This window comes from Callorhinchus milii, unplaced genomic scaffold (genome assembly GCF_018977255.1).
Source record: "Callorhinchus milii isolate IMCB2004 unplaced genomic scaffold, IMCB_Cmil_1.0 Scaffold1, whole genome shotgun sequence".
NCBI lineage: Eukaryota > Metazoa > Chordata > Chondrichthyes > Chimaeriformes > Callorhinchidae > Callorhinchus > Callorhinchus milii.
In genome coordinates, this window is record NW_024704742.1 from 17,419,984 (window position 1) to 17,432,804 (window position 12,821).

At 45.4% G+C, this 12,821-nt stretch overlaps 1 protein-coding gene across 1 annotated transcript; it reads left to right on the forward strand.

Annotated features, from left to right (window-relative positions):
* The first annotated feature begins 4,665 nt into the window (after window positions 1-4,665).
* tada2b (transcriptional adaptor 2B) lies at window positions 4,666-12,095 on the forward strand. Its single transcript, XM_007906546.2, has one exon. The coding sequence runs from the start codon at window positions 4,693-4,695 to the stop codon at window positions 5,953-5,955; it is 1,263 nt and encodes a 420-aa protein (XP_007904737.1). The 5' UTR covers window positions 4,666-4,692; the 3' UTR covers window positions 5,956-12,095.
* Window positions 12,096-12,821: the final 726 nt, after the last annotated feature.

The following is a 12,821-nucleotide window of genomic DNA, read 5'->3' on the forward strand; positions in this document are numbered from 1 at the left end:
AGCGTTTCACAATGACTGACTCAGTTGTCTGTTTCTTGAGCCGGGCAGGTCTGCAGTACATCAAGGCATTACTGATAGACCCTCCAGCTCCGCTCATGACAGGATTTGGAGGGGCAAATACTTACTGGGGGCATGGATTCTTCCTGCTTGGCTCCTGTTATCCTTGCAGGCCAAAACCCTTGTAGTGACAGCTGGATAAGTAGCGGGAAACTTGACAGGGTTCACAATGGCAATTTCTTCATTTTGTAGCTGTTTAAATTCCAGCAGCACTCCAATACAAACCTCTGGTTTCCCAAAACTTGGCTCTTACCAACCTGAGCCTAATATCCTCCAGTATTAGCCAAACAACTTGTGTCCCTCCTGGAAGGGAGTCTACATTATATTCCAAATGCAAATACATTTTCAAATGTAAATGACATTCCATAAGTCGAACTCTCAGCCTGCTTTGGAGGTTCTTATGTATGGCCCCCACATCCTCAAATATCCTATCGCTCTGGCCTTCCACCCGTAGAGATCCTGGAGCAGCCGTCCAGCTGCTCCATGATCACCTCTTCTCCACCTTCAACTCTCTCGTCCCCCTGAAATCCAGGACCATCTCCAAACCCACCCGATCCCCCTGGTATAATAATCATCTCCACTCCCTAAAAACCCAAACCCGGCTGCTCGAGTGCAGATGGCAGAAAACTGGCCTGACAGTTCATCACCAACTGTGGCTCGAGCATCTCCACAGCTACCGTTGTTTTTTGACGCGCGTGAAAATGGCTTCTGCTCCAACATCATCTTGAAGGCAAAAAGCAATCCCAAAGTCCTTTTTTCCAGCACCCACTACCTCCTCTGTGCATCCCCTCAGGCCTCCTCAATCTTTACATCCAATGCCAAGTGCGAGGAGATCATGGACTTCTTTTCATCCAAAATAACATCCGCCAGGTAGCCTTATCCACCTGCCTCTTGTCACCCACCACCACCCCTTCTCCATCCCCCTCACCCTCCCCATCATCAGCTCCTACCACGGCCCCCATCCTACATTCCTTCCTCCCCATCTCTCCCTCCTCCCTCTCATCCACCATCACCTCAATGAAACCCACCACCTGCTGCCTCAAACCCCTCCCCACCAACTTGCTGGTCACCCAGCTCCAACCTCCTCTGCCCACTACTGGCGTTGTTGCCAAATAACTCTGCGCACACCTCTCCTCCCAGTCGCTCTTCGAACCCCTCCAGTCCAGTTTCCGCTCTGCGCACAGTACAGAGACTGCGCTTGTGAAAGTCTCAAATGACATCGTCTCTATATGTGACCGGGGTCCCCTCTGCCTCCTTGTCCTCCTGGACCTCTCCGCCGCGTTCGACACAGTCAATCACACCATCCTCCTCCAACGCCTTTCCTCCACTTCAGTGGGACCGCACTTGCCTGGTTCCAGTCCTACCTCACAAACCGCCAGCAGTACATCTGGATAAATGGCTTCTCCTCTCGCCATCACCCGGTTACTTGCGGGGTACCCCAAGGATCCATCCTTGGCCCCCTCCTCTTCCTAATCTATATGCTCCCTCTTGGGGATGTTATCCGCAGACATGGGGTACACTTCCATATGTATGCGGATGACACCCAACTCTATTTTTCTACCTCACTACGCGACACCCAGTCCCCTGATGTTCTGTCAGCCTGCCTGTCAGACATTAGGGGCTGGATGAGCATGAATTTCCTTCAACTAAATGTTGACAAGACGGAAGCCATACTCTTTCGCTCTCGTCAACATCTAAAATCACATGGTTCTCACCTCCTCCACTTACCCGACCTCCCCTTAAAACTCTCCGAACCCGTATGCAACCTAGGCATCAAGTTCGACCCCCAATTATCCTTCCTCCCCCACATCCGGTCCCTCACCAGCACCACTTTCATCCACCTCCGACTCATCTCCCATCTCCACCAATACCTCACTCCAAAAGCCGCTCAAACCCTGATCCATACCTTTGTCACCTCTCGGCTGGACTATGCTAATACCCTCCCCGCCGGTTTCCCCTCCACTACCATTCATAAAATCCAGCTCATCCAAAGCTCTGCCGCCCGCATTCTCACCCGCACCAAACTCCACTCCCCGATCACCCCAGTCCTTGCCAGACTGCACTGGCTGCTTGTCCCAGAGAGGATCGACTTCAAGATCCTCACTCTTGTCTTCAAATCCCTCCACTCCTCTGCACCCCCTTACCTGTCTGACCTCCACTCTCCTCAAAACAGTGCCCATTGCCTATGTTCCTCCATGTCTGGCCTCCTCCTTGTTCCCCCAAATCCTCCGCTCCACCATCAGCGGCCGTGCTGTCAGCCACTACACCCCGAGGCTCTGGAACTCCCTTCCTCAATCCCTTCACCTCACCCCCTCTCTTCCTATTTTCAGGTCTCAGCTGAAGACCTTTCTTTTCGACCGCGCCTTTGGTCACCTTCCTCCCCCTCCCTCTGGCTCGGCCCCGGGATATGTTACTGTGAAGCGCTCTGAGACTCCGTCCAGCGTGGAGGGCGCTATATAAATCCAAGTTGTTGTTGTTGTATTTTCCTGCAGGGGAATGCGTGACAATCTGAGCAATATAAGCCTCAGGTAAATAAGCAGAAAATTCCTAAGCAAAAGCTTTATTGTGGTGAAGTTTGTAAGAGGTTTTGGAAACAAAAAAAGACCACGCCAACATGCAATGTGAGCAGTGAATTAACTTAAACATGCAAAAAGGTTATGTTTACTCATTGAACAGAAATATTTATTTCACTCTATTGTCTATTATTCACTCTGAGTGAGTGTTGCTGTAATATCAATGATTGCTAAATTCCTCTTTCTAGCCAGTTTCAATGAAGGCATTGCTCCCCAATCACAGGAAACTCTGTGTTATCTGAGTGCAGAAACTGCAACTGACAGCAGCTGTATTTATCGAGACAATGTAAATTGTGGCTGTTGTGGGTTTAGGCTCTGCTTTGGGACTTGAGTTCATCGTCTATGTTAACATTCCACTGTAATGTTGGGGAGCTCTGTGTTGTTGAAGGTGCACTTCTGTTTTTAACATCTTTAACATCTAAAGGAATGTGGCAAAAGTGCAGATGACTGGGTTTAAAAGATCTGCCAAAATCTAATAAACGGCTGGAACGGGCTAGAGGTGCCTTCTCCTGTTGCTGTTTCCTGTGTTCCTATGTTATAAGTGCTATATCAAATGCCGGGGATAGTATATTAAAAGAGGAGAGAAATAATAGATTAAAAGGCTACTATGTCATTAACCATCAATTTTTCATTTATTCTGACAAAATTTTTAAAGAACATTGCTAGGATGACATCTAGTTCATGTTTACATTTCACAATTCTACAGCAATCTTACAGAATGAACTTTTGAAAAATAAAACAACAACGTGCATTTATATAGTGCCCTTCACGCTGTGCTGTGTCTCAGAGCGCTTAACAGTGCGGAGCCTGACGCCGAGTCGGGGAGACAGGGGAGGTGACCATAGGCACAGTCAAAAAGGAAGGTCTTAAGATGTGATGGGAAGATGGGCACGGAGAGGGTAAAGCGGAGTGATTCTTCCCTCCCACCCTCGGCTCTCACTCCTAGCTTGTTGGCCCAGCCAGTACGATTCAGCACTTTGGGAAGTCCTCCGAACAATAACATGCGCTGCACAAATATAACTTTTTATTGTATTGTAACTTTCAAGAATCGTTACTCGGGCCTTAAAGTTCTCAGAGGCTAAAATGTTTTGCATATTGCCTCCGAACGATCTTTTTTCTCGTGTAAGTGCGTTTGTTATATCTTATTATTATGCAACACTCAATAATTTAGTGTTGGGTTATTGTTGGTGGTGGGGGGGGAGGGGTTAGTATTGGTTAGACCTTGTGTTATAAATTGTATTGTAATTTCAGACAAACTCCTGAGTGACTCCCTCCCTCCCACTCTGTGTCTGTCTGTCTGTCAGCTGTGCAGCGCCTAATATTGGGCTGGTGTTTGGTGGTCTTTGGGGGTTTAAACTGCATTGTAATTGCAGACAATCCCCCTGAGTGACCCTCTCCCCACCCTCTCTCTGCCCCCCTCCCTCTCTACCCCCTCCCTCTGCCCCCTCCCTCTGCCCCCCCTCCCTCTGTCCCCCCTCCCTCTGCCCCCCTCCCTCTCTACACCCCTCCCTCTCTACCCCCCTCCCTCTGCCCCCCTCCCTCTGTTCCCCTCCCTCTGCCCCCCTCCCTCTCTGCCCCCCCTCCCTCTGCCCCCTCCCTCTCTGCCCCCTCCCTCTCTACCCCCCTCCCTCTGCCCCCCCTCCCTCTGCCCCCTCCCTCTCTACCCCCCTCTGCCCCCCTCCCTCTAACCCCCCCTCCCTCTCTACACCCCTCCCTCTCTACCCCCCTCCCTCTGCCCCCCTCCCTCTGTTCCCCCTCCCTCTGCCCCCCTCCCTCTCTGCCCCCCCTCCCTCTGCCCCTCCCTCTCTGCCCCCTCCCTCTCTACCCCCTCCCTCTGCCCCCCCTCCCTCTGCCCCCTCCCTCTCTACCCCCCCTCTGCCCCCTTCCCTCTAACCCCCCCCTCCCTCTCTACCCCCCTCCCTCTCTACCCCCCCTCTAACCCCCCCCCTCTAACCCCCCCCTCCCTCTCTACCCCCTCTGCCCCCCCCTCCCTCTCCGCCGTGCAGTGCGCAGGCTCAGGCTGAGGGCCGGGGAGGGAGGGCCGCTCCCTCGCTCGGCAGCCATGGCGGAGCTGGGCAAGAAGTACTGCGTGTACTGCCTGGCGGACGTGAGCGGTCTGCGGCTCCGCTGCACCGAGTGCCAGGACGTGGAGCTGTGCCCCGAGTGCTTCTCGGCGGGCGCCGAGATCGGCGGGCACCGGCGCTGGCACGGCTACCAGCTGGTGGACGGCGGGCGGTTCGCCCTGTGGGGGCCGGAGGCGGAGGGCGGGTGGACGGGCCGCGACGAGCAGCTGCTGCTGGACGCCATCGAGCAGTTCGGCTTCGGCAACTGGGAGGACATGGCGGCCCATGTGGGCGCCCGCGGGCCGCAGGAGGTCATGGAGCACTACGTGGCCATGTACATCCACGGCAACCTGGGCCGCGCCTGCATCCCCGAGCTCATCCCCAACCGGGTGACCGACCACACCTGCCCGGCCGGCGGCCCGCTCTCGCCCAGCCTCACCACCCCGCTCCCCCCGCTCGACATGGCGGCCGCCGAGCAGCAGCAGTTGGGCTACATGCCGCTCCGCGACGACTACGAGGTGGAGTATCTGCAGGACGCCGAGGCGCTGATCAGCGGCCTGGCCGTCAACTACGACGACGAGGATGTGGACATCGAGCTGAAGCGGGCCCACGTGGACATGTACGTGAGGAAGCTGCGGGAGAGGCAGCGGCGCAAGAACATGGCCCGGGACTACGGGCTGGTGCCGGCCTTCCTGGGCAAGGAGAGGAAGGAGAAGGCGCTGAAGAGGAAGGTGACCAAGGAGGAGAAGGAGCTGCGGGTCAAGCTGCGGCCGCTCTGCCAGTTCATGTCCTGCAAGGAGTTCGAGGACTGCTTCGACAACCTGCACAAGGAGCGGGCGCTGCGGGCCAAGATCCGGGAGCTGCAGCGCTACCGGCGCAACGGCATCGCCAAGACCGAGGAGTCGGCGGAGTACGAGGCGGCCAAGCACAAGCGAGAGAAGCGCAAGGAGATGAAGAACAGCGCCGGGGCCAAGCGGGGCAAGGACGACGGCGGCAAGGAAGCGGGAGCGGAGTTCAACTCCATGGAGAACCTGCCCGGCTTTGACCTGCTGTCGGATCGGGAAAAAGTACTGTGCAATTCGCTCAACCTCAGCCCGACCCGTTACCTGACCGTCAAGACCATCATCATCAAAGACTATCTGCAAAAAAGGCAGGGCATCCCTTCGAAGAGCCGTCTGCCCAGCTACCTCGACAAGGTTTTAAAGAAGAGGATACTGAATTTCTTAACAGAAAGTGGCTGGATATCCAGGGATGCCTCTTGATGTTTAACTTCCCTGAAACAAACTGCTTATTTCTAGTCACGCCATCTCCCAAGAGCTTTTTTTAAAAAAGAGTTCGTAAGGTGAACGTGGCTTGAGGTGTGCTCGTACTTGTTTTTCTCATGGGGTCTGGACGCAACGTTTTCGTAAGATTTGAAATTTTGCAAAGCATAACAGGCCTGTAAACTCGATTGGTATCTTGGAAGAGACTGGTAAATATTTAAACAAGTTCTGTTTGATGGAACCTGAAGTATGACCATGAAAATGCCTGTGTGAGATAAAGAGGCACTAGTCTCAGCTGCTGTCATCGGAGTCAGAATTTAAGAAAATCAGACCTTGGAAGTCAAAATGTCACCTTATCTTATTCCATTGAAGTTCAGAGCCGCACATGGATCCATTCTTGCCAAATCTTCTGGCTTCGTGCCGCAACAATTGTTTTACTAATATTCTAGTGGAAAAAAGACTCTTGTATCAGATTATTGTTGTATTTAATAGGTTCGTTGAGGAACTTTGCAGTCTGACTGATACATTTTTCTGCTTGTTGATTCCGTCACGGGTAAAGATAGAGAAAGGAAGCCAATGCCTGTCCCGATGTAGGAGAGTGGCAGGTTCCACTGACTGATTCTCTTAATTTCCTGTGGTAAAGAATGAGCAAATAATTGTCTGAATGGCAGTTCTTAAAGTATTATTTCTGATGTCATAAGTTATGTTTAAAAAATTACTCATTTCTGGAAACTTGTGTCCCAAGGACTCCTGGGTTTAACTGGGATGTGGGAGTACCAGAATCGCTCGCAGAAAGTCAGATGTTGGATCCAGAAATTCAACCGTCGGATGCAGTACTGCCTTAACTCGATTCAGAAAAGTCCAGGAATTATACCTTTTGACTAATGAAAGATTTCATCTGACTTTCTGAAAGTGTTTGGTGTAAAGAAATCTAGAGAAATTGAGTCAGCTATTTCAATAGGGTTTGAAATGAGCAATGGCCCACTGATCTAGTCTTATGTATGGTTCAGAACGGACTAGTGATAGTTAAGTGTGATTGGTCCAATAGATCAGTTAAGTCCATTCCCAAACCATTGCACTGTACTACCCTGCTTCTACTCGCAGAAAGTTTGCGGAGACTTTATAAACTGCCTTCAGCAAGCACTTGTACGTGTATAAATGTGCATTGATTTTGTTTTAAATTCCTGTATGTTGCGGAAAAACACTGGGTTTAATGCATAGAATTGCCAGTTATTGACTTTGGTGTTTAGTAATGTGCAAGCCTCAATTTTGAACCTTATTTAAAGCTTTTCAGTTTTGGCGCTACCAGAAGCTGTAGCAATTTTTTAGCCCCAATTTCCATTTCCTTCCTTCAGGTCATCTTCACACAATAACATTTCCCCCCCATCCTCCCCACCCCTCTCCTGGAGGAGATGGTCAGGAATTCTGCTCCATGGTGGTTGCTACACTGTCTATTGTGAGTTATGTGAGAGCAAGTGCTGCTTCTCTTTCCTACTTATTTAATTTATTTCCCTCCCCTCTCGTTGGTGTGGGGAAGCAGCTTGCCTTTACTCCATACTTTCCCAAAAAAGTACAGAAACTGGGGACTTCTATTGGGAAACGTAATACCATGTTAAGTCCACTGTGACATAGCCTTCAAACTCTATGCTTTCAAACTCTAGTAGAAAAGCTAGTGATGACTAGGATGAGATTTTTTCAATCAAAATTACTGTATATTTGTTTGCCATAAAGTAAGGGCTGCCTGCCACATACCCATCCAGGTGGACTGTCACCCTGAAGTTGTTTGTGGCATAAAACAGTGAGGAAATAATGCACATGTATACATTGCCATAACATATTTGTTGCAGATTGTTTTGTAAAAGAATGATGTGGAAGACACTTAATGGGTAGAAAAGGTGCTTGGTTTATAGGGACCCGCAATTTGCAAATGATAGGTTCTGGATGCTGAAGATTGCACTTTTGAGGTCGAAGTTAGTAGTTCATGAATGGCAATACATTTATTGCCTAATGGACAATTTTGTTGGAATGGACAAAAAAAGATGGAACTCGAGGATACTAAGCATCGAAAATATTCAAGAAGTAAGCTGACCACCTAACTCATTGGTCTCTGGTTATACGTTTGGCAACCAGCCAGCCAGGCTCATCAGTAGGATGTGGAGGTATTATTCCCACTCGGCTCCCGTTAACCCTGCAAGCCAAAGCCCTAAAGATCCTACCTGGACAAGCAAGTGGGATGCTTGCCAGAATTGCTTTCATTGGCAATCTATGTGGTTTTAGTTGGTAAACTTAAGCAGTACAACAATGCACACGCTGAGGTTCCCAAGTCTTGGCTTTTGCCAACCTGTGACCAGTACTCCCTGGCATTAGGTAAGCACAGTGGTCCCTCCAGGGAGAGAGTCCACTTTCTATTCCAGCCATGGGAATTTTCATGGGCAAGTGGCATGCATGAACTTTGTCTGGTTTGCATAGTGATGGTATTCCGCATATGACAGACACCTGGCTGACTGGAAAATATATATTTTTTAAAAGTTTGGCATTGCAGCACCCCACGATTATCTTTATATCAAGGGAGTTCTATGTGAAACTCGTGTAGCAATAGAAGTCATGGGATAATTTGGTTGGAGGTGCATTTAAAGCTATTGATCCACTGCCCAGCTTCAAGCACCACATCATTCCAAGTGTCCTGTTGAATTCCTTTTTCATGTCAGATTAAAATTGTAACAGCATTGTTTATGTGAGAGAAATCGCATCAGTCACCATAACATTGTGACCATCGTATGTCCTTTGTGCCTGTTCTTATCATTGGAATATTGGCTTGGGGGAGGAGTTGAGCTAGTTCATGTGAGAGATGTGAATTAATTAGTTAAAATGGTAATATGACCAGAGAGTCCTTGAGTTCCTCTGTTGATAATTCAGCTCTTGCACTGCTGGTTTCAGTAACGCCTGATAAAGTGTATTGTAGTTCACTTTTGGAAAGGATACAGAGTTACTGGCTTTAAGAAAGGATTGTGAGATTTTAGAAACTAGATAGATCATCTCTTATTTTAGTGAATTATTTTCTTCCACTTTTTGTCTGAGGTCTCCTTCCTTTTGATGTTGCGCAATATGAAGATGGATGGACAGGAATGAATCCCAAAGGTGTAGGAAGTCAACTGGTGATGTGCATTCCATCTCTATTTACATTTCATTCCTGTATTGTATAATATATAAAAAGTGCCTCATTTTGCCTTGGATATTGAAAAATGTCTGGTAAAAAGCTAGACTGAGTTGACTATATTAGTCGTTGGGTGATTGGAATCAAAGAAAAACAGGCACCTGACACTGGATGTGTAAGAACATGCAAATTACACAAAGCCTCTGCCTTCCACTAGATGACTGGAACATATTAGTATACAGTTGGGAACGCGTTACGAGGCTATAAGAAAGATGCTTTCTTTTGACTTTCCTTTCATACTTTACTCAATTATTTGAATCCAAAGTCTATTACCAAATTGCTTCATTCTTTTACAATGTGCATATTTCTTTCCTCTTTCAGACCTTTTCTGTTATTTTCATTGTTATCCTCTATAGCACCTTTTTGTATGACTGCATTGGCAGGGCGGTGGCATTGTAACATAATTATGGTAGGGACAGGGCAGCTGGCAGGAGTGTGTTTAGCTTAGTGGACCATTGAATACATTCCAGAGTCGATGAATGCTTCGCTTACGCTATTGCATGTGGAAAATGTAAGCTTTCTTGCATTCTGCTTTCAATGAGCACTAGCCTTTTCCCCTCTGGGACATGGAATTGGAATTCATCCCGAGTAACTGGGATGGAACTGTCTTTTTTGGGGTCCTGTTGCAAAAGTTCACTTTTTCAGACTTCTGAACCCAGCCAAAGGTGGCGATAGGATGAAGATCTAGTGATGAAAATGGGAATGGCTTGCACTGGTGGAATGGGAGGTGCCTTTCTCTTTGTGGTTGAAGTTAAAGGATATTTTTGAAGTTGAAGGAATTTTACTCAATTTCTTTCTCAACTTTTTGTGCTGTCTGACCTGGGAGTGCTGACACTGATGAAGTATATTTTCATCTCAGCACTAATGCTTTCCTTTAATGTTCGCAAAAAATGACTAGAAATATATATTTCTAATCAATTTATATATTTCTAGTGAAGGGTGTATGGGATGCAGAGAATTTGCTTTAGTTTTTATTTAATGACTTGCTTTAACTGAATATCAATGATTTTGGTCAGTGAGTGGAACCATTATCTTGTTATCTGTATGATAGAAGGATGTGCAGATCTGAGACTTTCAGTTATCTAAAATCTAAGGTTGTATCAAATCATCAAGCATTCACAGCTAACTATTTCTTTATTGGAATATACATGCAGGAAAAGTTCAGTCAGTGTAAGCTGTTGTTTCCAGTCTAGGTAATAAATTGTTTTTGTTCAGTGGTGGTATGTTGTTTGAAAGTAATGAGAAGCTATTTTTCTGTTTGTCTGGAAGATGCACTGATGTTTTCTTTTAAGGGATTTGTTTCTTACCAGAAAATGAATCGCACTTTTCCAACAGAGTGAGAAACTCCGTCTTTTCACTGTGAAATTTGTACACAAGTTAAGTAAGGTGCTGGATGAAGCCAGTTAAATCATCTGGCAATTATAAAAATGAAACTTCTTTGAGCTATTATTGCCCTTTTAAATTCACAAATTAGTTACTCTGAGGATTGTGGTTTATATTTAGGTGCTGAGAAGAGTGAGAGACTGCCTGACAAAGTTGAAAGCTGATAAAAAGTTGCAGTGATGTGGAATCTTCAATGTATATAAACATCAGATAGTTCGTGTTACTGTATAGTGTTAAATTGTGTTATTTTGAGCAAGGGGATGGTGTTGAAGTTTACTAAAATGAATGAGTCTGCCTTCTGAATAGGAGATAACAGAAGAGCACTGGTGGGAGGTAAGGCAGATTTGAAATTCTTGTGCTGTCCTCATTGGCAATAATATTGGAGAAGTTCATACAATCACCTGTGATGTGACTGTTGCAGTTTATGATGTTCCCAACCTATCTTTTTTCTTTAAATTATACAAGTACAAACTTAAGTTTTTCTTTTATATATTTCCGTTGGTATCTTCAGGAAGAGAGTTTTTTTACAATACAACATTTATAGTCTCACATGATAGGAAACGATAGAGTAAACTTTATACCCTGTTTTACTAGGGTAATCACTGTGGCCTGTGTGCATAACAATATAATATTCAGGAATGTAGAATAACAAACAAACACTGTTTCTATTATATTGATTGCTTTATTTTGGATAGTTTATTTAATTGTAGACTCCCCCCCCCCCCCCCCGCTCATACATACACACAGATTCTCTTATTTTGATCGCCTCCAGACGTCATTGTGGCTTGGATTTATACTCTGTTCAGTGTTTCCACTCAGACATTACTTCCATCAGTAGCTAGCAGTTCTGTACAAAGATGGTCTGGAACACAGTGTGGTAACTGATGGACTTTGAGAGACTTTGTTTTTCTGACTTACTACAAAATTTGTACATTGTTTATTTGTGATATTTAATGACATTACTTTGTAAATGTGAATATTTGTAATTATGAAACAGTCTGTGACCCTTTGAGGAATTTTTTTTAAAAGCTTAAGTTGTAGCAAGTGTGTAGGTTTATTTTGGAAAAACAGCAAACTTAATGTGTGTTTGAAAAGTAAGTATCTAAATTTTTTATTTCTGAGATCTCTGTAAGAATCAGGGTTTCTGGTATAACCCACCCTGTCTCCTCAATGCTAAAAGTTCTTTGCACCTTTCAAATACCCATTTCATCATGTAACAGTCATAAAATAGTGCATTATTTTTGTAAATTTTTATTACTAGATTTTCAAGATACACGAGAAAAATGTAAAGAACTGCAGGCACTTCTTAACTCTTTTTTTAAATTTTTTTTAGATTTTATTTTGGTGCAGCAGTACTACTGCAGTCTCCCAGGGTTGGATAGGGTAATCTGTTCTGAAATCCATGTATGTATTTGTTTCTTGGGGGGATGAATGTAATACATTCAAGGCAATTTATATACTGTAATAGTGTTCTGGAAACAAAAGTTGTGTACAGAGTAAGACACTAAAGGATTAAAAACTGGGTGCGTTTTATCAGTAGCAATGAATGCTTTCTTGTTCGTTATTGCTTATGTTGATAATAATTTCCAATGTTTGTCCTTGGCGACTAATGAAAGCATTTCTCCTAAGATTATTCAAAGTGGGGTGTACCAGTTTTTTTATAGAAAGCGTGAAGCGGAGGTGGGTATTATTCATGGCATTATGTCAGACGCTTTTATAATAGATCACTAGTCTATGTCTGCTGAAGATCACTTCTCACTATGTGTATGGACCCCATCTATTTTCAGGTATTTGTACCTCATCTGATATAAGATCTGGAGAGAAACTTGAATGCATCTTAAATCTTTTTTTTAAAACATATTTCTTTGGTTTCTCCTGAACTGCTTTACATACATTTACCATAGCAACTTTAAAACCATTTACTTTCAATTTTTTTCAATTGCCCATAGTGGCAGCTAGTTTTTGAAATACTGCTATAATAATTTGACAGAATTATTCTTTTGGATACCTTGACTTTGATACTTCATCTGAAATGTGTAATGATTTGAAGGAACTGGACAAACAGTATTCTAAGTATGAAATTCAAAATCCAGCAGAACAAATCTAGCAAAAGTAGCAATGTTGTCTCTTTGATATTAAGTTCTCATTTCCATTTTAAAAGAACACTTTATTTTTGTATATTCTGTATATGTTAATTTGTAGATTCCCTAGCATGTTACAGTAAATTTCTCCAACTCAAATGCCATTTTCCCCAGTTTAACATATTTAT

What these genes read in the sequence shown, in the direction of transcription:
- tada2b (XM_007906546.2), top strand. Translation starts at nt 4,693, where the DNA reads ATGGCGGAGCTGGGCAAGAAGTACTGCGTGTACTGCCTGGCGGACGTG.